Source organism: Oryza sativa, chromosome 8, assembly GCF_034140825.1.
Source record: "Oryza sativa Japonica Group chromosome 8, ASM3414082v1".
In the NCBI taxonomy this organism is placed as follows: domain Eukaryota; kingdom Viridiplantae; phylum Streptophyta; class Magnoliopsida; order Poales; family Poaceae; genus Oryza; species Oryza sativa.
Genome location: NC_089042.1, coordinates 2,085,276 through 2,107,915, shown reverse-complemented (window position 1 = coordinate 2,107,915; position 22,640 = coordinate 2,085,276). Strand labels below are relative to the sequence as shown.

The 22,640-nt window shown below is 39.2% G+C and overlaps 2 protein-coding genes across 4 annotated transcripts; both read right to left on the bottom strand.

Annotated features, from left to right (window-relative positions):
* Window positions 1-1,924: 1,924 nt before the first annotated feature.
* Window positions 1,925-11,030, bottom strand: LOC4344621 (actin-related protein 4-like). The gene is made up of 20 exons (NM_001422906.1): window positions 10,905-11,030; window positions 10,719-10,810; window positions 9,200-9,373; window positions 9,040-9,113; window positions 8,370-8,450; window positions 7,931-7,991; window positions 7,811-7,860; window positions 6,965-7,019; window positions 6,621-6,698; window positions 6,487-6,540; window positions 5,541-5,594; window positions 5,391-5,451; window positions 5,017-5,068; window positions 4,113-4,179; window positions 3,845-3,904; window positions 3,689-3,751; window positions 3,483-3,545; window positions 2,896-2,960; window positions 2,609-2,677; window positions 1,925-2,523 (listed from the first exon to the last, which is right to left on the bottom strand). Exons 1-20 carry the CDS (start codon window positions 10,915-10,917, stop codon window positions 2,478-2,480), a joined length of 1,332 nt encoding a protein of 443 aa, NP_001409835.1. The 5' UTR covers window positions 10,918-11,030; the 3' UTR covers window positions 1,925-2,477.
* Window positions 11,031-12,313: 1,283 nt separating this feature from the next.
* LOC4344620 (polycomb group protein FIE1-like) lies at window positions 12,314-18,407 on the bottom strand. Of its 3 annotated transcripts, none has more exons than XM_066312844.1 (14): window positions 17,958-18,292; window positions 16,343-16,703; window positions 15,706-15,771; window positions 15,420-15,542; window positions 14,662-14,742; window positions 14,490-14,582; window positions 14,199-14,274; window positions 14,036-14,115; window positions 13,867-13,938; window positions 13,685-13,744; window positions 13,426-13,522; window positions 13,097-13,160; window positions 12,935-12,994; window positions 12,314-12,758 (listed from the first exon to the last, which is right to left on the bottom strand). In XM_066312844.1, the coding sequence occupies exons 2-14, from the start codon at window positions 16,529-16,531 to the stop codon at window positions 12,689-12,691; spliced, it is 1,131 nt and encodes a 376-aa protein (XP_066168941.1). In that variant the 5' UTR covers window positions 16,532-16,703; window positions 17,958-18,292; the 3' UTR covers window positions 12,314-12,688. The 3 variants fall into 3 exon arrangements, with proteins under 3 accessions (XP_066168941.1, XP_066168940.1, NP_001409834.1); XM_066312843.1 differs by having other exon boundaries at window positions 16,343-17,576; window positions 18,038-18,292; NM_001422905.1 differs by having other exon boundaries at window positions 12,369-12,758; window positions 18,038-18,407.
* Window positions 18,408-22,640: the final 4,233 nt, after the last annotated feature.

The window sequence follows — 22,640 nt, the reverse complement described above, 5'->3', positions numbered from 1 at the left end:
GCAACAATAACCTAGGTATCTTTTATAGGGAAAAAACCCTAGGGTTTCTCATGTTGGATGGGCTAAATGGGCTTTTTAATAGCATAGATGGGCCACACAACTTGAAAGAGTTTTGGGTTGTGGAGTTTGTGTGTATCATACATATATATAGTAAGCCTTGTGAGTAGCACACTTTATCTATATAAAAATGTCATCTTTTAAGTATGATGGAAACAAAGGCTCTAGGTTATATTCTAATTGTGTACTTAGCATACCTAGTTAACTTAGCAATGTCATTGTGAACAATGAGGATGAATTCACTAAGGTGGGAGGTAGTAATAGTGAAGAAGAAGAAGATTCGCTAAGATAGGAGGTAGTAATAGTGAAGAAAAAGAAGAAGAAGAATGGCAATTAAGTAGACGTGGATGAAAGCTAGAAGGGTGGTTGGCACATCGCAAAAGCAATTGCAACTAGACATCTCTCTCTTCTATGTATAGAAAAAATTTAGGGTTTCCAAAATCGATTGCACCCAAAGGGACTTCTCTAATTAACATATAAGTCCCACGACTTGATGATTTTTGGTGGATGAATATTTGAAACTTTTATTTATTATATAATATTGTGAATAGTGTGACTAGCCATTTCTAGAAATGGCATAAACGAAATAAGTTTTTTTCTTAATAGCATAGATAAATGAAGCAACTTAATGAGTTTTTGGTGGTAAGGTTTATAAGTGGAAGGGTTTGTAGATCTTGATCTATATGGAGAGCATGGTGTGTAGTACACATTATTTATTAAAAAGACGATCATCTTCTAAGTGTGATTGACATAAAGGTTGTCTAGGTCATCCTATAGTGTTAGGTTGTTTTTACAAATATTGTGTAAGTAAGAATTGATATGGATGCACCACAAGTGAACTGTTAAGTAGTAAAATTTTAACAAGTTAATATGAATATATACCGTGTCTAGTCTACTTGTGCCATGTGTAGTTGCAAGTCGCTCCACTGATCAATATTCTCTCTTAGGCTTCATCAGATCATTGAAGGCATTTTAGTGTCCTAGGGACTATGGTAGTAAAGTATCGAACTTGATATAAATACCTCCTGCATAAGCAAATATTCAGTGCTTATATGTTTATATGTTCAAACATTTGTCCATCAATCAACTTTAGAAAAAAAAAATTGTGAACATCTATAGTGTGTTTGTACCGTCCTTGAGAATGTGTAGACAAAACTCAAAATAAATTTTGAGAAACAAGCGGTTGTATTAAGAGAGCCGATATATGCCTCCTTAGTAATTATTCAGAATATGTATCCGTTGAATTTATGGAGCCGTGCAAATTAAATAGATGTTAAATTTCAAAAGAACGAAACATGAAAACCATATTAGAAAAGTTTTTTTTTAAAATGCTGAAAACAAAACATTCCTTGATGAAAAGAGTCATTTGTGGTTTAGGATAAATATTCGTTTGAGTGGTAAAGATTTATGATACAACCCAATTTCGATTCAAGTTCATTTATTTTTTAGTTGAGCTACACTACAATTTCTAGGATTAAATGCTTTCCAAAACTTACAGAAATTAAAACTCTTCTATACAAAAAAAAAACTTTATACTACCAGATATGCTACAACTGGATTTATGTTCAAATATGAATTTTGTTGTTTGTGTAATCGAGTTATAGCTGTACGCACATGATTTGTTATGTTGACTTTGATTCGTGATTAGCACTTACCAAGTAACTGGGATTGTTTTAATAATAATAAAGGAGTACACCGAGAATAGAACCGTATATATCAAAAGGCAGAAGTGTGCAGCCACAACACACTCCTAAAAAGGGAGTAGTAAGCTGGATTTTTTATGAAATTGACAACTTACCACAAGATTTGCATGAATTCATTTTCCTAAATTTAATTTAAACTTTATAGATATAAATAATTAATTTGACCAAGAATTATAGTATTGATTAACTCAGAGTAACATTTCGGATGCATTTCGTGTTCCTTGCGATTGGCACACACGTCTGATGAAGATTTATTACAGAGGATGATCTGACGGTGGCTGATAAAGATCCAGCATACAATGTCTACGAATAAAATGTGATTATCAACTACAATCAGGCCACTCTTAACTTAACCAGTGCTCAAGTTTAATTGTTGACATGACTAATCAGGTGGCGTATAAGTAGTACAACAATCAGCTGACTCCAAATGATTGAAAAGGTATTCTAAAAGTACAGAGTAGAGAGCAGCAACTCGATACATTCTACAGCAGGGAGAACAGATTCAACACATGAACTAGAATCTACCATCAAGAACATAACAGGTTAAGCTGGATTGCTTCTTATGTTGCCCTCTCAAAATCTACAAACTAACTAGTCATAATATAATGATAAATATCGTCGGATAATAGTCGATATAGATCAACAACAGGGTGGCTGTAATACGATTGCCCACATGCACCCAAATTTGGTCACAAATCGTAGCGATGCTCCACAACTTCATGGGCACTTCCTTTGGATGTAGGATACTCCATGTTCTTCGTATCTATAGTGAGATAAATCACATTAACTTGTGAGCTGTCCGTGACGAGATAGGGGAAACATAACCTAAAATACTGTGTTGTGCTTACTCTGCTTTGGAGAACCACATTTGCTGGAACGACCCAAGGGATGCTAGAATGCTCCCTCCAATCCAAACACTGCAGAATAAAATGACTTAAGGTATGTATGACTAGAACAAAGTGATCAGTATATTTTGGTAGTTCATGTGTTAAGCTTTTCAAGCAATAAAAACAAGCAACAGAGTTGCACTTTGCAGAGCCAAAAGGCACTCATTCAAACTTCTCCAGTGAGCAGTAGAGCAAAATGTTCAATTGAATTTGGGAAGGATAAAGACTACAAAGATAAAAGGGAATACCTGAATCGCCTCTCTACTGAATTTCCACTTGCCAAAACCTTTACACGAGTATTACCAGAAGATTCCTGCAATATTTTGAGGTATATATAAGAACAAGCCTTGCACAAGGTCTAAGGAAACATTTTCAATAGCCTGAAAACAGAATAGAGTTCTATTAACTTGCACTCTGGCCCGTTATTAACTATCCCAAGAAAAAAAATGAGATTCATTTATTCTTGTATTTCCATATTGGACAAGAACAAAGAAAAAGATCATAGGCTTGACTCCTATATGTTGTTTCCTCTGTTTGAAAACAGATGGCATTAGAGACATCAAAGGACTCCAACCACAAATCTTTAACTGTTTCTAAGTTCTGCATTTATAATTATATGTTATTCATATAATGATAAAATATACTTTTTCATGAAAAAGGCAAACCTACCACTACTTCTCCATGTAGCAACCCCGGAATATTTTCAATGTACTTTAGTAGTTAAAAATTTAAAAGTTTGGCTGCACAGGCTATAAAATGGTGCACATTTAAAAATGGGAAGTATAAACAGGATGAGGCCAGGGCAGTCCTAGTTTGTTCTGAAGAAAAAATATACCTCAAGTACTTCTTTTTCTAGCCTCTCCTTCAACTGCAGAATTGATGATGAACCACCTGAAAGCTATCCACAATGCATGTTTGCAGATGTTAGAATTGTATTAACAGAACTTCACAAGAGAATTTTGGGAAAGATATCACTAAGCTCATGGATGGCAACACCAAGAGAGCTAGTAAAATGTGGTTGAAGAATTTATAGGCATTTACCAGAATACTGCTTAGCAGTTCCTTGCGAATGTCAACATCGCACCTATTTACACTATCAATGACCTGAGAAAGTAACAGCAATAGCAACTTCAGTAATATGAAGAACTGCCAGGGATGCGCAACAGTAAATGCAAGTCTAGCTCTCATTTAACTCACCATTCGTGGAAGGCCACGAACTGACATTGAATCTGCAAATCCATCAACTCCAGGAATAGTCTATGCATCACAAAATTCGTGTGCATGTGAGAGTCAGCAATTCAACATGGTTCAAAAGAATTTTTCAAGCCATCAACAGCATCTACTGAAGAAGAAAACAGCAAGCTGGTTTTGTTCTGGAACAAGGTAATCTAGTACCAGCACCAGTTACAAATCCTGCCTGAAATACAAGTGTACAGCAAGTATTATTCTCTTCATCAAACCTCACCTGAGAAAGAGATGGATTAAACAGAATATCAGGAATCTTGAATCTGTCTGCACCAACTTCAATGGTTCTGTCCAGATATCAGACAGCAAGTTAAAGATGCTTGAAAGGTACATTGCACAAACAAAATCTTAACCATAATGTTGTAGAAAATAGCAAGGAAAAGTTCAGCTATATCGGTGCATCTCAACACCCTCTTGGTGCATCATGCGCCACTCTCAAAATAACATGCAAATGACCATGACAATTTAAAGAAGTTGGGTTCATGAGATGACCTACCAATCTGCAAAGTCACAACATATAGAAGCTGAAGGTACATGGGAAGGTTAAAGGACAATAAATCTTAGTGCTGCACTCAAGTTCTCCCTTCTATTTGACTTCCATTTCACTGAACTAGTTCAAATTGTGGTATACTCCCTCTGTAGTCTGTCCCAAATTATAGGACGCCCTTATTTTTAAGGAAAATCAAACTCGGTAACTTTTTACTAATAATAATACTAACCATATCAATGCTAAGTATTATGCATGTTATATCACCAGATTCATATTTTGAAGTACTTTCATGTGATGCTAATTTCATATTCATTGGGAAGATGACATGGAATAAATTAATGGTCAAAGTATGTCATTGAAGACCATGTAAAAAATATATATGCCTTATAATTTGGGATGGAGGGAGTATTAATTTTATGTCAATATATTGTTGATTTTCATTGTGGTATATCAATTTTATAAACAATCATTGTGGTGTACTGAGGTATCATGCACAGATGCAGCAGATGCACATGCAGAAAAGTAGCTCATAATCTAACTGTATTGGAACACGTCAATAAGCCATTACAAAATTAAACCACTAAACCTACTGGAAAAAAAATATGCGCATAAATAATTTTGATATACAACTTACTGTCCATCTGGAAGCTCATATGAAGTTGTAGGAACGTTTGCATATGCCACTTCTGCATGAAAATAAAACAGGGAAAAGTAAACAGCAGAACATAAAAAAAAGAACATAAAAGGACAGGTTAAAACAGTCCCTGCAACAAAGATAATTTATGTTACAGGACTTCAGATAATAATAAAAAATAGCCAACTAGTGCGTGTACGGCAGGGACAATTGCAAATTTACCACTACTTTGAATCGTTATTGCAAGACTGCCACTAGAAAATTGCAAAAATGCCACTAGAACTGTCACTCGAGTGGCATCCTTGCAAAATTGAAAAAACCGGTGGCAAATTTGCAAATGCCCCATTCATAAATTAAATGTGTTTATATTATACCATCGAAGGCAGTATCTGGAACCCTGCAAACTGACTCCTTGATATCACTAGCAATAGCTCTCTGTGAACATATGAAGCATCACCATTGAAGGCATTCAGACAAAATTAAACAACAGAGAACAAAAATAAATGATCTGTCAATGAAAATACCATGCAGTATAACTTGTAACTCTCCGTTGTGTTTGGAAGATCAAGATCTACAACCTGAAAAGACAAGCATGCCGTCAAATAATCCATATGGTGTTGGTTCCCTTACAATCATACAGTGTAATGGCAGCAAAATCTTGTAGAAGCCAGGGATTAGCAAAAATCATGGTATCCACATGTATCAAAGTGGAACCATAATCATGATCAAGTAACACAATAATGCAGACCCTTAATAATAGACTAAATGAGTTTGACCACCAAGAAATAGGCCCCCACATAAATGCTAAGAAATAATGACCATAGTATTCCTCTCCATGAATAGACATAGACATACTCAAGGTAACTCACAGTGTGTGTGTGGATTTGGTTTTGATAGGAGTTTGTGGAGAGTAGCTATCCATGTGCCAAAAGCATGCACTTTTAAGTGGTACATTGGTTTGGGTGCTTCAGTTTGAATTTCATCTCTAGCCTACCCCAACTTGTTTGAGACTAAAGGTGTTGTAGTAGTTGACTAATTTCACTTTTTGGATGCTTTGGATGCCATCCACACTTGGGGATACAAGGAATTGGTGATTAAATTTATCTTTCAGAGGAAGGACACGAAAGTATATTTTGAGAGATGTGGCATGGAGAAGACTTAATTCGGTGCCGAAAACAAGGTCAGCAAAAAAACAGACTGCCCCTCAGGATCTTCCACCTTTTCTGCCAGTAATCAAATGCCAATGTGTGGACTGTGAAGTCACTCCATAGGTAGTTAACTATTTTTGTAGTTTATGTTTGCTGCTTTCACTGTTTCATATTTTTATCAAGTGAACTAATTTCGAACATACCAATAGCTAAGCATATATTGTTATAGTTGATTTTCAACAAAAAGGTAAGCTTAAACAGTCAACTTTGTAGCTCTCAGGGAAAAAATATGAATATCAACGAAGTGTTAAATAAACTAGACCTTATATTCGCCAGGGCCGACTTCCTTCTTCTTGAATGAATACCTGGGCCTTATCTGCAAATTGAACATTGAACAAATTGGATATGAACATACAAGAAGACTAGTATGCTATCTTAAGCAAGAGAGATGCTTACAACAACGCCCTTGCTCTCCAAGCTTTTCATCATACAGTCAGTTAAAAATTCACCACCAATTGGAGAAGTCGCCACAGACTGCAACATGAAATAAGTTAGCAACAAGTAGGGGAAAAAAAGTATACTTCCTGAGAGGCAAGGTGAGAGTGCTGTCCATGTTATGTGAGCAAGCGTCCATGTAAAACAAGAAAAAGAAACTTATTGTCTTAAAAGAAGATTCCCTTATTCCCAGTTTTCAGATGAGAAAGTAGAGAATAAAAAGGGTAAAAATAACTAATTAGACACATGCAAGTAGTGCATTATGCACTTTGCCTTGACAATCAGTATTAAATAGTAGATCATACCTTTTGCAATACATAACCATCGTGAACAGCAGCAACCACAGTAGACCCACCACCGCTGCACAAAAAATGACAACATTGTCTCATTCCAGTAATGTTTCTCATAACAAAGCCCAAAAGCCATGAGAACAAAAATGAAATAAGTCATAAAATGCTTGACACCATTAAAGTCCAATAGAGACATCGGTGGACATGTCAGGCATCAAATTTGAGACAATCAGATACTATGGCTTAAAACATGCTGAAAGAATTTAGATGGTTATGCTTACACCCTATACCAAGATGATGTTAGGAATTTATGATACAGTAAAGGGGGAAAGAAGAGCATCAATCAACTCAAGTACAATATTGATGACCAGTAAAGAAAATATTGATGTCCTGATTCTTGAATGGTGTGGGAAGTGGGATTGACAGAACAGACAAGGATAGTGTTTCTCGCTTTCCACCCTTGGATGCAAGCGCATCCTTCATAAAAAATGATGCAGATGGTCATTAAAAATTGCTTTTTGATTTCTAAGTTCAGTTTCAACAGGATTTGTCTTGTTTGTCTATGTGTAGTTTGGTTTTATATTTGAAATACTGTGCATGACAGATTGACTTTGATATAACAGCCATTTTCTACTTCCATGGACATTTGTCATCATATTCTAAGGAGGATTGACAAGGTAAGATACACCCAATATTTGTGCACTGTGCCTAACGCCCTAACACTTACTGGTGGAAAAATATTTCAGAATTCAAAAGTTATAATGCATTTGTTTATAAGTTAAGGCTAAATGAAACATTTTATCTACAAGGAGACAGTAAGTTACAGCTGCAGAAATAAAATTTAATTAAGGACATGCTCACCTGTCAACTACCAACGATGTAGCACGTCCAGATGCAAAAGATGTGAGAACCTGACAACCAAATCAACAATTAGAACTAATAAACTAATTACACGAATTATCACTTTTGACAAATACATACTGCATTTTTCGCTAGGAACAGTGCCGGCACTTTGTACTTCTCAAACATAAGTTCTGCTGCTCTATGGAACATGAGAAAAACAGTCAGGTCTTTTTCATAGAACCATACAAAAATAATAGGCAATGAATAGATATAACTCGGATTCATATCATCTCAGCTTGTGCTTATTGGTATTTATAAGTTTTACAGGGTGATCAACAATTCCATATTTGTCCATTCCTGAAGTACAGAAACACAGAAAAACTAACATTTCTGACATTAAATGGAGAAGTAGAAAAGCATGCAGTAAATCCTGGTACCAATACAGTTCTCATGACTGATAAGAGTCATGGAAGATAAATGTGCTATAAATCAGCTAGTTCATATAACAAGCAATGTTTTTCAGGTTTGACGCAACTTAGCAACACAATTAATTTAAATACAGAACATATAGGCATACTTCTCTCTTTGCTGTCCTGTGTTTGTAGATGGTTCAGCTATCAACATAGGATGCTCCTCAGGATTGATCAATAGCCGCTGCCTGAAATGTAGAGCAAGTCAGTGTGAAGATAAAAGCTAACAAAGCAGAAACTTCAATAGTTGCATATCCACACCATATAGAGGAAATCCTAGTATTTAATCAATGTTAGCTAATAGAGATGCCACAGAATCCAATAAAAGTAAATAACCCAAGAAGGAAAGCCTTATCCAGTTTGTACACGTAAGAAGGAATTTCACTATCAGTATATTTGAAAAGCACAATATTAATATGTAAGGTAAAAAGATGGTGGGCAATGGCATAAAGCAGTAACCATGTTGACATCCAAAAGATGCCCTAGAGGCCTAGAAGATGAACTTTGTTGCAGATTCTAAGCAAACTATGTTAAATAGAGAGTATGGTTCATCCCAAACTTCCCCAGAATCAAGGAAGGCATGTTTGGCCTTTTGCAGCAACTGGCAAGTGTTTGGCAAACCACACAAGCAATGTGCCAAACCTTGTTACTCAAGTGCCCCGCATGTCAGATATTTATTTTCTAGTCAAGTTTTGCCACAAGTGTGGCCAGCTCTTTCAGCGCGCACTTTTGGCACGACATTACTCAGATCTACATCAAATAGATAGTTAAACTCACCTGAAAGCATGATTCCATATATTGTCAACAATATCCCAATCAGTAACTGTTCCATCTTTCATTGGTGAAATCACCTATTGGGTAGGAAGAGAATCAGTAAACAATAGTTAACAAAATCATGAGCATCAATATTGATACTTGAGAATCTGCATAAACTAACCTCCATATGATCCCTCCTGAACTCCAATTCTTGACCAACATACAATTTGCGCTTTGTCTTGGCTTTGTCCACATCCATAGGTTTGGCTCCATTCTTAGAATCTGATGCAGCTTCAGCCTCCTTGTCTGCCTTTGCTTCATCAGTTTCTCCCGTTTGCTCAATTGAACCAACAACCTTAACACAACAGAATGTGCACCAACCACAGTAAGAACTTCTAAAACCAAATTACCCATTAGGTAGCTCAGATGCATAATCCCATGAACCAATGACATATCTTGCAACTACTGCCACGTTATGTAGAAAAAGGAGAAGAAAATATGCTAATCTATTAGCAGCGACATCAAATAGTGAAACTCAAAAACACTTTTTCTGTGTGATTCACACACCACTTTTTAGTACCTTACAGCTGATTGTTTTGCTATATGTCACTAAATTATATGTTTTCTCACTTCCTCGGCAACAAAGAGAAATTAGCAATCTACTCCAAGAATTCAAATTACCCCAATATAAGTCTGTTAACTAAAGGAAGAAAAAAATTTTAAAAAATAATACTGTAGAACCTAAGACAAAAAAATACCGCATCCCAAAATATAGTAACTTCACCCCCTACTTCCTCATCTCAACCAATCAAAAAAATCATATCCCCCATTTAATTCCACCTACTTCCTTAATACCCGTGCAAAACTCTAGAAATACTTATATTTTGGGACAGAAAGAGTACAATCCTATTTGACATAATACACAAGAAAAGTACTTCCCGTTACAAACACAGTAACCAGAAGTTCACCTGTCATAGCATTTGAAGTTAACGTCTAGTACCAACATGTAGCAATTCCACAGAAACCACAATGCAGATTCTTTTAGCACTTTAAAAATTCAGTTTGGCATTTGACTCTCAGTGCACATATGCAACACTGCTAACTACTACCTATGCGAGCAATGGCACAGGTTTGCAGCTAAGACAAAGCTGAAAGGTAAACTAACAATGCAGTCAATACATCATAATTTTGCACGCATATGTCAAAATCAAAAGGTAAGTGCAGGTCTTATCTGTGGTACTATCCAATATCTGAGTTAGCCTGCTACTAACATTTTTTTTAAAAAAAAAACTGCTGTTATTCATGTTCCCAGACTAAGATCCAGTGCTCGAATAAAACCATTAATCAGGTGGCTGGGGACCTAGGAGGAACTAATGCACGCAGCAAAATTCACAGCTTGACCTAAATAATAAACATATGTCTGTATATCATGACGCCACACACTAACACATCATTCTTTTTTTTTTCAAATCAGAATTCAAAGTCAACGACCTAAAACAGCTCAAAATTATGGGGAGAAAACACACAAAATTGCCAGTGGGATTGCATTGCGCACAGAGCCCTATCATTTCCATGACACCACCCGCACGAACTCTCACCAACAAAACACAGACCACACAGTTCCAACTCCGAGACAGAATTACAGCGAGCCAACCCAGGAGGGGAGAAGAAGAAGAAGAAGAAGAAGCATTCTGCCTCACCGAGGGGAAGACGGCCTTGGGGGTGTCATCACCGGCGTACCCCGCCTTGCAGCTGTAGGACCCCACGTCGATGACGATGGCCGAGACCTCATCTGCGAAAAAAACCAAGCAGCGCCAGTGCCACAGATCTCTAGGGTTTAGGGTTTAGCTCGGGGATGGACGGGGGCGAGAGAGGGGGGAACTTACCGCCGCCGTACATGGCTGGGGAGATCCGGGTGGCCGCCGGCGAGGGGGATTCGGCGGCGGTGGTTCGTCGGCGGCGCGGAGGAGAGAGGTCGGCGGCGGCGGGGTCGGGGGGAGGAGACGACGGCCAAGTGAAAGGGAAGAGAGGAGGAGAGAAAATGAAGGATTTTTTTTTCTTGTACCGAAATTGCCCCCCGCGTCGGATCGTCTTAACTGGAGCTTATCCTAGCCGTCCGATACGGCCCTCAGACCTCAACCAATGTTCCCTCCGTTTCACAACCTTCATCACAGTTTTCTTTTCTTCTTTGAAACATAGTTAAAATGCATACGCCGACAACACGCACACAAACTACCTCTACGAGCACCTCTAGTAAACTGAGCTAGCAAATCTTGAGAATTGAGATTGATGAAATCACCACAGGTGCCTCGCTATCAACTGGTATGTCGCTTACCACTAAAAGAATGATTAGGCGTAAATACGAACACACATGTCACATTTAGGATTTGAACCCGAGTGTGCTGGTTTCATCACAAGGAACTTAACCAGTTGAGCTACGTTCATTCTAGATTTTCACTAAACTACAGTCTCCACCGTCCTAACAAAAATCAACTTCTGCATAAAAACAAGTACAATTTAGCTCTTTTTTATTTATCGTAATCTAAAAGTAAATTACACACGATACAACAACTTAGCGGGTAGGTGCAATATAGTGCAAGAACTCGAGAATTGAACGCTCGAGTGCAACAATTTGACAAGTGGTTGCGTTTTAGTACAAGAATAGCTAGGCATATGCTAGGTAAGTTTTTCTCACGATGTTAATATGTCATTACATAGCAATCCTATGGATATCACCTTATAATATTGAATTTAATCTTTTAAGAATTATACTGCACATCCAATTACCTTTAAGAATTTTTGTTTTCTTTATATCCAAATCCACGCTAGTATATTGTCAACATAAGTACTTAAAAATTGTATGTATAAAAAAATGCTCTCAATAATTAAACTGCCACATAACTTCTTAATTTATTTTATTAAAATCGTACATATCTTGCAAGTTGTTGCATTTATACGATCACTTATAAAGTTCTTATACTAAATTGCACCTACATGCCAAGTTGTTATACTAGAACGCTCATTTCTCAAGTTCTTACACTAAATTACACCCACCTGCCAAGCTGATGCACTGTGGGTGCAATTTACTCGTAATCTAATCATTAAAATGTTACCGATGGTCAAAATTAGAACAATAATGGTCAATACAAGCAAATACATAGAGGCATAGGGCATATAGGGTTTGTTTGGTTTACAGCCAAACTGAACCATTCTAGTAGGTTTTTTTTTTTTTTTTGATAGAAACCATTCTAGTAGTTGGCACTTGGCAATACCAAAAAATAAAAAGTGGCACCCATTTGTTTGAAGCCAAAATATTTGGCAACTCATTTATAACTATAGAAATTTGAGCTGGGCCAATCTTTGCCATGCAACTTTGGTAACAAAGCAAATGGCAACTTTTCCAAAAATCTGGCATAGCCGAATCTTCCCATTTACAAAAAGGCCCTAACTTGAAACATTCAGCATATAACAGAAGCAGTATCCTATTTGCAACATTCAAGTTGGTAACCCCAGCATTCAGCTGTCAATCCTTCTAATTTCAGAGTATCAGATTGCACTTTTTTTCAACAGTAAGACTGATTACTATAACCCCCACAACAAAGTACACATGCAGGAATTCCCAAGTCAATCTTAATCTGGCATTGCCATGGTCTGTCTATAAGGGTACTTTTCATGCTTTTGGATGGTCCACTTCATCCCATCGCCATATGCTGCCATCCTCGCTGCAGGCAAGGATTGTGCTGAACAAGAGAGAAAAAATGTCACACATGTCGGGGCATTGAAGACCAAACAAGGACACAAGCAGAAAACGATGCATCCACTTAATGCACAGGATCTTCACCAAAATGAATTGTGGGCAAGTAAAAGCTGGAATATGCACTTTATGAGGATTGGATATTAGAATTTAGTGAAGCACCTTCCATCAAATGACACGGCAGTCTGCCTTATCGCAGATTTGCATTGCGGATTAGTCAGCCTGTAAAAATAATGTGTTGGCATGCAGAAATACAAGATTTAGTGGCGTCCAAAACCAAGTGCATATAAAGGATGGGAAACAACTGAAGTTCTTGGAACTTACCGAGCAGTTAAAACAGGAGGACTGGACTGTACTTCCCAGACAAAGACTTTTCCTTCACGGTTGCCTGTTTAAATAAGCACATGGTTATCTTTGAGTATTCAGTGTAGTATTTGTTTAAAAATAATAATCTAAACCCAATGAGTTTAAATATGTGAATTAGTTTCTTTTTTGTCACAACATTAAGGGTGCTGGGCAACATTCCACAATTCTTTTTATTGAATGTAATCTTTTGACTTGTGAGTACTGAGTATGACCGTTTCCCACAAACAAAACATTTTCAATATTGTCACAAATTTTCCAAAGTAACAACACAATTTGGGAGATATTACCTATTGCCAATTGATTGAAGTGAAAATCGCATGAGAATTTGATAAACCAGATATCACATTCTGGCACAGGATACTTCTGAAGAATATCAATGCTACCCTACATTTGAAAAAAAAAAAGTAATTTTACTTGAGAGGGAGACGTATGGAAAGGGATAGTGAAAACTAAAGTAACATGACAGAAAACTGTTGAGATGATCAGATCAGAAGACAAGTAAAATGAATTAAGGTCTGTAGTTCTAGAGAAGTTGAATTATAACACCTCCCCGGGACTTTGTTCTTTTGTTTTTGGCTCCCACAGCACAATTTCATTGTCAACACTCTGCAAATTGAAGTTAGCATTGATGAGAATCCTACTGAAGTTTTGCATCAGTAGTATGGATGCATTATGAGCACTGTATCTCTACCAATCCATAAATCCATTCAAAGAAGATGAAGTTTGACCTTTGACAGAATGAAGTCACCAAGCCATCTAGTACAATCAACATAGTTAGAATGTACTACAGCAACCAAGACCTGGAAGCAGAGAAAGATTGGTATGATGCCACATGGATGAAATAACAAAATCTTGCAAAATAATAGTTCAAAGATGATCAAAAGATATTTAGCATACCGGAAATTGCACATATTTTGTTGGAAATTTTGATGGAAGGTCAGTCCATGTAAAGGATTGCTCAACATATGGCCAGAATTCTATGATAATATTAACTAACAGTGTCAATGATAAGCATAAAGTGAATGCAAATAAAAAAGCTATGTTGAGATGGCTTGCTAACCCTTCATTGACCATATTTTAACAGTGTTATCCATGCCACAACTTGCTATGCGGTAGATATCAGATGGGTGGAAGTCCTGCAGCAAAGCATAGTTGATCAACATTTCTCCTAATGTAATCGGACTACAAATAAAATGACTGTCATTGTGGAACCTAATTTTTATTTTATTACTGATGGAATCAACTAAAACATGTTCAGCTCAATGAAAAAGATGATATCAGAAGCTGGAAGTGTGGTTTGTAGTGAGTATTATTCTAAATAACATCATACTGGGAAATAGAATCAACTTACAACACTCAATACTTCATTCCGGTGACCTCCTGCTCCAGCAAAAATCAAAATGCAGATCCCTGTGTGAACATTCCACAGCCTAACAGATTCATCCTATGCAATGCCATGTGAAACAGAATCAGAAATAATTAAACATAGAAAGATCCAGCTCCAGAAAAGGCTATCTTCAAACCTTGCTTGCAGAAATGATGAGCGAAGGCTTTAATGCTTGAGTTCTTATCTCGTTTATTGAATCGCCATGGCCAACAAAAGTCTGAACAAATATACAGAAATAAGACATTCACCCTAAATCCCTCACACCAGTATATGACAGTAAATAATTGATATGCCCAATTTTCTGACTGTCCCACTGGAAAAGATCCACTAGGTTCTACATCTTCCACCATTCTTCTCTCCTATATAAGACTACAAAGCAAACCTTGTGGACAAAAGCCAATTCAGCAGATTAATCTCATTCATAGCCAAATGAAAGGCCATAAAATACACGCACAAGAGTCAATGAGCACAAAATAGATCTGAACTATAGTAATTTTATGCCTAAGAGTAAATTGTTGATGTGCCCTATTTTGTGGTGTTCTAAATATGTATCATAGTATTATCAAAACTTTCCACGTATAATGCATAATCAACAGATAGTGTCATATCAGCCACGTAGCAAGCAGGAGTGTACCCAAAAATTACACTTTTGTAGACCCAAAAAGAAAAACAATTCTATAGCAATGCAACTCTTAATCAACGCAAATATCAAGTGACCTTCTTAAATGGATAAGATAGACAGATCAACATTTACCAAAGAAGCAACTATTATCTGAAGCATAGCTTCAATCATGGGTATGTCGGATAACAAAAGAGCATAGATTCTCAAAAATGAATTTTCATTGAAGTTTGCCAAGAACTATAGAAGCATATGAGAATATGGCACTATCGAACCTTGAGTAACTTCTCAGTGGCACAGTTGATGACCCGAATGATCCCATTGCTTCCTGCAGCCACTAACAGCGGTGTGCCATCAAGATCACAAGCCCAACTCAGTGTGTAGAACGATTCATCCTTCTGAGAAAAGAATGCAGACCTCAAGAGTTAGAAGTGTCACACAATGTCACAATCAAAGTTTTTTTTAAAAAGAGTTAGAAGTGTCACACAATGTCACAATCAAAGTTTTTTTTTTTTTAAAAAAAAAGTAACTGCACACACTGGAGATTGTTGCGGAGCTTACATCCTCATCAATATATGCTTGCAGGATAGCAAAATTACCATCCTTGAGGCAGCTGTAGGTTGTCACCTGCAAGATCAAGAAAACACAATTGGTCACACGAGCCCACTAAAGACAACCATCTTTCATCATATTTGCCATTAAAAGAGTTTGTCTAGTATATGATTGATCCCAGAAAAACCACAATTTTCATCAAATCTGCCGAAATGTATGCCAAATCGCAGATTGTTCGATGCAAAAGGAAAATGGTAGAAACCTCAAATTCCAAGGAAATTTTACTAGCTTTTGATTTCCATCAAATGTCGAACCAAAATCTGCGTAATCTTCCCCAAATCCACAATCTTCTAAAACAAAACCCTAGTTTCTCTCTCTCTTATCATTTACTACACTTATCATTTACTATCATTCATTCACAAGAACAACTCCAAATGGCAAAGACCACCCTAAAAACAAGATGGGATGCTTAGCGCGGTTTCCACCAAATTTCAAACCAAAATCCGTTGTTCCCCCAAAATCCACAGCCTGCTAAATCAAAACCCTATTTCCTCTCTCTCTCTATATATATCATTATTCATCACTAATAAGAACAACTCTAAACGGGGAAAAGAAAAGAAAAACAAAACAAGAAGGGGATGCTTACGCGGTTGCCGCCGACGGTGGCGAAGACCTCGTAGTAGTGGAAGTCGAGGAAGTTGAATCCGATGGCGTAGAGCGGCCGCTTCCCCTCGGTGAGCTTGTTGCACGCCTTGTACTCCCTCTTCCTGCTTGGCGCCAGCAACCCCACCGCCGCCTCGCACCCCAGCCCCTGCCCCGGCCCCAGCTTCGCCATGCGCCTCTCCTCTCCCCCCCTCCCGACGACGGCCTGACCTGCCCTTGCTTCCGTCGGCGGCGGTGGCGGATTCCGGCGGCGGCGTCGTTCGGATTTTGGGCGATTTGTGAGGGGGGTTAGTAGGGCGAGCAAAAGTTCAGAGTTTGGAACCAAATTTGGAAGTTCATAACGGCTGCAGATTTTCATGGATCAGATTTGTGAGAATTTGGGACCGGTTCACACACGTCTTTTTAGCAAATCTGCATTTATTTCTCGATTTGATTTCGAGTTATCTTTGTTAGTCAGATTTGCTTGAGTTACATGGTCTCATGAGTCTGTGGTTTAGAGTTGAATGTTTTTTTTTTGTCCGGAAAATGGTTTGGAGTTGGGGACTTGGGGTGCCATCATCTCCGAATTCTCGTTTTTTATGGTTTATTTATGTGTTTACATCTCATCTAAGCCAGTGAAATTTATGGTCAGTTGTAGCTTTTAGGTTGTCGATCAATGGCTTAACGTTGTGGTTACTTGTCGATATTAAGGTTTATTGATAGAGCGATCAATTATATAGACTAGTAAAATGCCCGTGCATTGTAACGGATGAAAACAATATAATTTTAATAATTAATCTGTTACATGGTAAATCATCCATTTCAATCATTGACACTTAATAAATAATACGTGAAAATATTTAGAAATACATCAACATCATTGTTTATTAATAATATTTTTCCTTTAATAATTTTAACTTGCATTTTATTATGTTCTCACTTATATATAAATTTATATTTTTCTTTAATTTTATGTATGAATCGTACTTAAAATTTATAAAAATATTGAATTCATATTGTTTCTAACATTCTATTGTTATTAGATTGTACTTGGCATATATTATTTTGTTTTTTTATTCTAAACTATAGTTGATTTGAATTTATTAATTACCTAATTTAAATATCTATATTATTAGTCTAAATTATTTTTAAACTTAAAAATATTAAAATATTATAGATATATCACAATGTTTTAGAGACGGGAAGACAAAGTACATTCAATGGTTTCAATTTATAACCTGATAAAGAAAGAATGTTAAATTAGATTCATGCCAAGTGGCACAAATGTCTTAGAAAATTTATAACCTGATAAAGAAAAAAAGTTAAATTAGATTAATGCCAAGTGTCACAGTATGTCCTTTAGAAAATTTTGTGGAATAAAAATTACTTATAAGAATATACCTTGATAAAAAGATATTTTGTGTGACTATGGGTAGTTTGTGGTCTAGATTCTTCTTAAGAAATTTATGTGAGTTTGGATGAGTACAAATTATGTGAGCTTACATTTTTCGTTCTAAGGGTGTTTGGATGAGATTCAGTAACCAAATTACATCTGCTAAAAACGGAAATCAAAATTAACAACTTGAAAGTAGGTGGAGCTAGGCAGAGGGAGATCTAACCCTGTTTCGGTTGAACCCCCAAACTTTTTGAGGGATAACGCAGAATAACTGATGAGGTGTGGGTAGGGAGGGATGCTCACCGGCGAGCGACGATGCGGTGGAAGAAGGAGGACGCCGGGCGCCACCTCTGCTCGCAGGATGGGGATCGGCGCAAGCGGCGGGCGAGGAGACGAAATTCGAGGCCGAGGCCGAGACCGAGACCGGATGGGATGGATTAGGATGCTCACCGGTGAGCGAATGCGGCGGGAGCAGGAGGACGCCGGCGCCACCTCTGCTAGCAGGATGGAGATCGGCGCCAGCGGCAGGCGAGGAGACGGGAGTCGAGGGCGGCGGGCGAGGAGACGGGACGGATTGGGGGAGGCGGAGGTCGTGCAGCGCTCTGCTGCCGCGGTGTCGCCTGCCTATGGGTCATATGCACAGGCCCATGAGGCTGGAGTTTTTTCATCTCCCAAAAAAGTTCATCTAAGGTCCCTTTTCTTGTCGTTGAATTTTAAACGGCCTTGAACCCCTAATCTTGCAAAACGGATCACTTTTAATCCCAAGGTAGAATTGCTTTCCGGTTTTGTTGACGTGGTGGCTGAGTCAGTGTAGGGCCCCACGTGGACCCTACAAGCCAACCAGCAATCTTATTCCACCTCACTCCCCTCTACTCCCATCTCAACCCAAACCTCCAGGGCATTCGTCGATGGGTGGGGAGAAGGGTGTCGGTCGGCGGGGAAAAGCTCGACGGCGGAGGCCGCCAGCTGACGTGGCTCCCAATGACCAGGAGCGCTCACGTCATGGACTTGCGCACGTGCGGGGTGTGGCACGGGTCCCAACTACAACTGCAATGTCGTCTTCACGGGCACGCGTGAGGGCTGGGGCTTCCGCCTTGTCACGCTGGCCAAGCTCCTATCCCCCAAGCTCATAGTCGCCCCCATCGAGCTGCTCAAAAGCCGATGTGTTCACGTGTCCCCGAGCTTCGCCTCTCCTCCGCAGAGGCAAACACGCGGCTCCGCCGCATCGTCTTCGATGTCAACTCCATCTACTCCACGTTGCGGTAGCATCGTCCTCGATGCATGCGCCCTTTTCCCCAACGCTCGCCATCGCCAAGCTTTTTGTTCGTTGCTAGCCTTCTCCCCACCCATCGCCAAGCGCCGTCGTCGGGCTTCTATCTACCGCCGCCGCCCAACAACCACCACCATTCTCCCTGCTGGTCACCGGCCACCACACACCTCTCCCGCGATTCAGCGTCTGGCGTCCTCTTCGCTTGCATGCACGGGCACTCATGCAGTCAGTGGTGCTCGCGAGTATGCTCAGGCGTCGCAACGTACTCCATCTCCCAACTCTTGGAGATCCTCCCGCCAATCCCGACGGTGTGGCTGATATGCAACCATGATGCGGACGCGGCGCAGATGCGCGGCGAGCTGCCACGCAACGATGTGGTGGTGTAACCCGAGGGGACGACGTGTCGGGAGCCCTTCCTACTTCGCTTCTTCGCGCTCTTTGCCGTGTAGGTCCATGACGCAGCCGTCAGTCGCCACTCTTCTCCCCACCTGTTGCTGACTGCCCTGGAGGTTTGGGTTGAGACGGGAAGAAAGGGGAGATAGGTGGGAGAAGATTATCGGCTGGCATGTGGGACCCACATGGGTCCCACGCTGACTCAGCCACCACGTCACCAAAACCGAGGAGCAATACTGCCTTGGGACCTAACGTGACCCGGTATTGTAAGATTAGGGATTTGTTATATCTGGTATTTTAGTTCAGGGACAATTAAGAAACTCGATGACAAGATAAGGGACCTCAAGTGAACCTTTTCCTTTCATCTCTCTCATTTCTCTTTTTTTAAAAAAAAATAGCAAAGATGCTCGTGCATTGTGATAGGAAATCCAAATTACATATGTTATTTTTTTTCGTGGACGTTGGCGGAGAGTTAGATGATGGATATTTGGGGGGCTTTCTTATGAACCTGGGTGGGTCTCAGGCATGTCGTGGATGGAACATATGATAGAGATGTGGGTTTCACGTAGAGATAATCAATAGTTGAAGGTGTAATTATTTATTAGTGTGGTATAAAGATTTTATTTTTTGCTGCAAGGGCACTTATCACTATAAAAAATGATTTTCGCCTTTGGCTAAAACCTGTTCTTGCAGGCTGCTAGGTCTAAATATTTTTTTTTTGCTATAACGACGCTTATCACTATAAAAAATATTTTTTAGTATCTTTCCATATGGGCAGCACAAACCACATGCGAAAACCCTACTCCCTCCGTATTTTAATGTATGACACATATGGATGATATGGTAGCAATTTTTTAAGAAAATGAACTACTCCCTCCGTATTTTAATGTATGACGCCGTTGACTTTTTAACCAACGTTTGACCATTCATTTTATTCAAAAATTTTGTGCAAATATGAAAATATTTATGTTATGCTTAAAGAACATTTGATGATGAATCAAGTCACAATAAAATAAATGATAATTACATAATTTTTTTGAATAAGACGAATGGTCAAACGATGGATAAAAAGTCAACGGCGTCATACATTAAAATATGGAGGTAGTATTATATATGCAACTGGTGAATCCGTGAAACAAAAATAATTAGGTAAAATTTGCCACAGGACATACAAAAAAGCATGTAATCGGCTGAGAGACACCGTTAAAATGTGGCACGGCTGATAGACACTAAAAAAAACGTGTAATTGGCTATAGAACACTGGTTGCATTATTTTCTTATTTCTGGTTCAAAAGAGGTGAGATATTTTTCTAAATGCCCAGATTGCCCCTTCTCTTTCCTTCTTTAAACACCAGTGGGTCCCAAATGTCATAGACAGTGTATGTTTAATCTAATTTTTAATAGGTATTTAACCACCTGGCCCCACGCGTCATGGACTAATTTGTACCTAATTAGTAGGGTGATTACTATTTGCTAATCATAAGTGGGCCCCTGTTAACAGTGAAATTTGGTAAGCCTAAAGTCATCATCGGCTTAGAGTCATTATCGGCTACATCATTTCGGAATCGGTCGATGGAAGTTATCAAGTCACCAATAGTTGGATTCCTACTATATTCGGTTAAGGAAATCAATCTACTAAAGGAAGCTTATCCATAAACGACCGAGTTCAAAGAGGATGCGGCATGGCAATTTATCTATTAATTAGGAATAGTTTGTTAGTTTCCTTTTATCTTTAGGAAAGTGTGTTTAGTGTCCGATAAGGACTTTATGTTTTCCTTTTATCTTTTAGAAAGTTTGTTTCTTGTTCGACAAGGACTCTATAGACCCAAGGGTATAAATTGTGTACCAGGGGTCCCTGTAATTTTTATCTATCGATCAATACAACTACTCTCGGCGCATCGCCACCCTCTTTACCGAGGTTTTTACTTATCTTTCAGCGGAATTTGGGCACCTGACGCGGGGCTGCATCGGTTCAGTTCGATCTCCGGCGAAGGAGTAAGTCCTACGTTCCGTCGGGCCCTGGTGAATCTGTCATCTACGTCGGTGTCGTTCAAGGCTGCATCAGTACATTCGACCTCTTGGATTGCTCTGGTTTGGATGATATATTTGCCTACCTATTTATCATATGTCTCTATTAATCTAATCTTAGCATATTAATTTAGCTCTATCGGCTGCTTCTCGCTTTAGGGTTTCTGCCGATATCGGCTAAATCGTGTTGCTAGATTAGATTAGCTTAGGCATCTACCATCCTCAAAATCAGTCAAGGGCTTGATTGTCTAGATATTGTGTTTCTTTTCATACTTAGTGCTGCATCAGTTAAGTTTGATCTACTAAGTCGTGCTTAGAACCATAATCCCTAGCCTGCTTGTTGACTGCCAATAAGGGTTTCATCGGGGTTTCAGCCAATGAATTATCTGGACGTTGCATCGGCTTATAAGAATTGTATATATAAGTTAGATTTAGCCGATGACAACGAAGGTTTCACTGTTTAATCTAATCTTGTGGATTTTATGACATCGGACCTCCAGCCGATGTATGTTTTAACCTTCGGATCAGTGCTAATTCTACCATGTTATTATTAGCCGATTGGTTTCTATTGGATTATATTATTGTTAGTTTATTACATCATCATCAGCTGATTGCCTTTATATCATCATCTACATTGGACATATAGCCGATTGCTTAAACCCTATCGCTATCGGCTGGTATCGGAATCGGCTGGGATTGCTCCATTGGCTGTTTAGCCGATCGGCTATTTGATCTACTGTTTACAAATCTTGTCGGTTGCAGGATCAAACTGACTGACACGCCCGCATCTCACCAACCTTTGGACCTGCACAGGAGCTAAGCAGATCTCCCAGGCCGGTGTGTTCGATTTTTTTTGTCAACAGGCCCACATTGCTCTCATATCCTTCTTCTTCCTCACACACGCGGCGGAGCGGAGGAACGACGCGCGGGCAGCGCGACGGCCCGAGTGGGACGGTCGGTGTCGACGGGTTCCTCAGCGGCGGCGGCTTCAGCCTGATGCTGCGGAAGCATGGCCTCACCTCCGACCTCGTCGTCGTGCCACCATGGTGAACGCCGAGGGGGAGGCTCCTCGATAGGGCCGCCATGGGGGAGGACCTCTTCTGGGCCATCCGAGGCGGCGGCGGCAGGAACTTCTCCGCGTCGTAGTGCAGAACCAGAACGCGTAGTTCGAGTCCCTGTACCTCGGTAGTCGGCACACGCCATGGCCTCGTCGCC

Bases quoted from the DNA above. Each gene is read 5' to 3' on its own strand.
- LOC4344621 (NM_001422906.1), bottom strand. The intron at 5,595-6,486 runs GTCTAGTTTATT...TTGTCTTTTCAG, and splicing joins TCGGCCCTGGCGAATATAAG to GTTGTAGATCTTGATCTTCC. The intron at 3,546-3,688 runs GTAAATGCCTAT...CATTGTGGATAG, and splicing joins AACTGCTAAGCAGTATTCTG to CTTTCAGGTGGTTCATCATC.
- LOC4344620 (XM_066312843.1), bottom strand. From the start codon at position 16,717: ATGAAAATCTGCAGCCGTTATGAACTTCCAAATTTGGTTCCAAACTCT. The intron at 15,772-16,342 runs GTAAGCATCCCC...TTGATCTTGCAG, and splicing joins CCACCGTCGGCGGCAACCGC to GTGACAACCTACAGCTGCCT. The intron at 14,743-15,419 runs GTTCGATAGTGC...ATATTTGTTCAG, and splicing joins CCACTGAGAAGTTACTCAAG to ACTTTTGTTGGCCATGGCGA.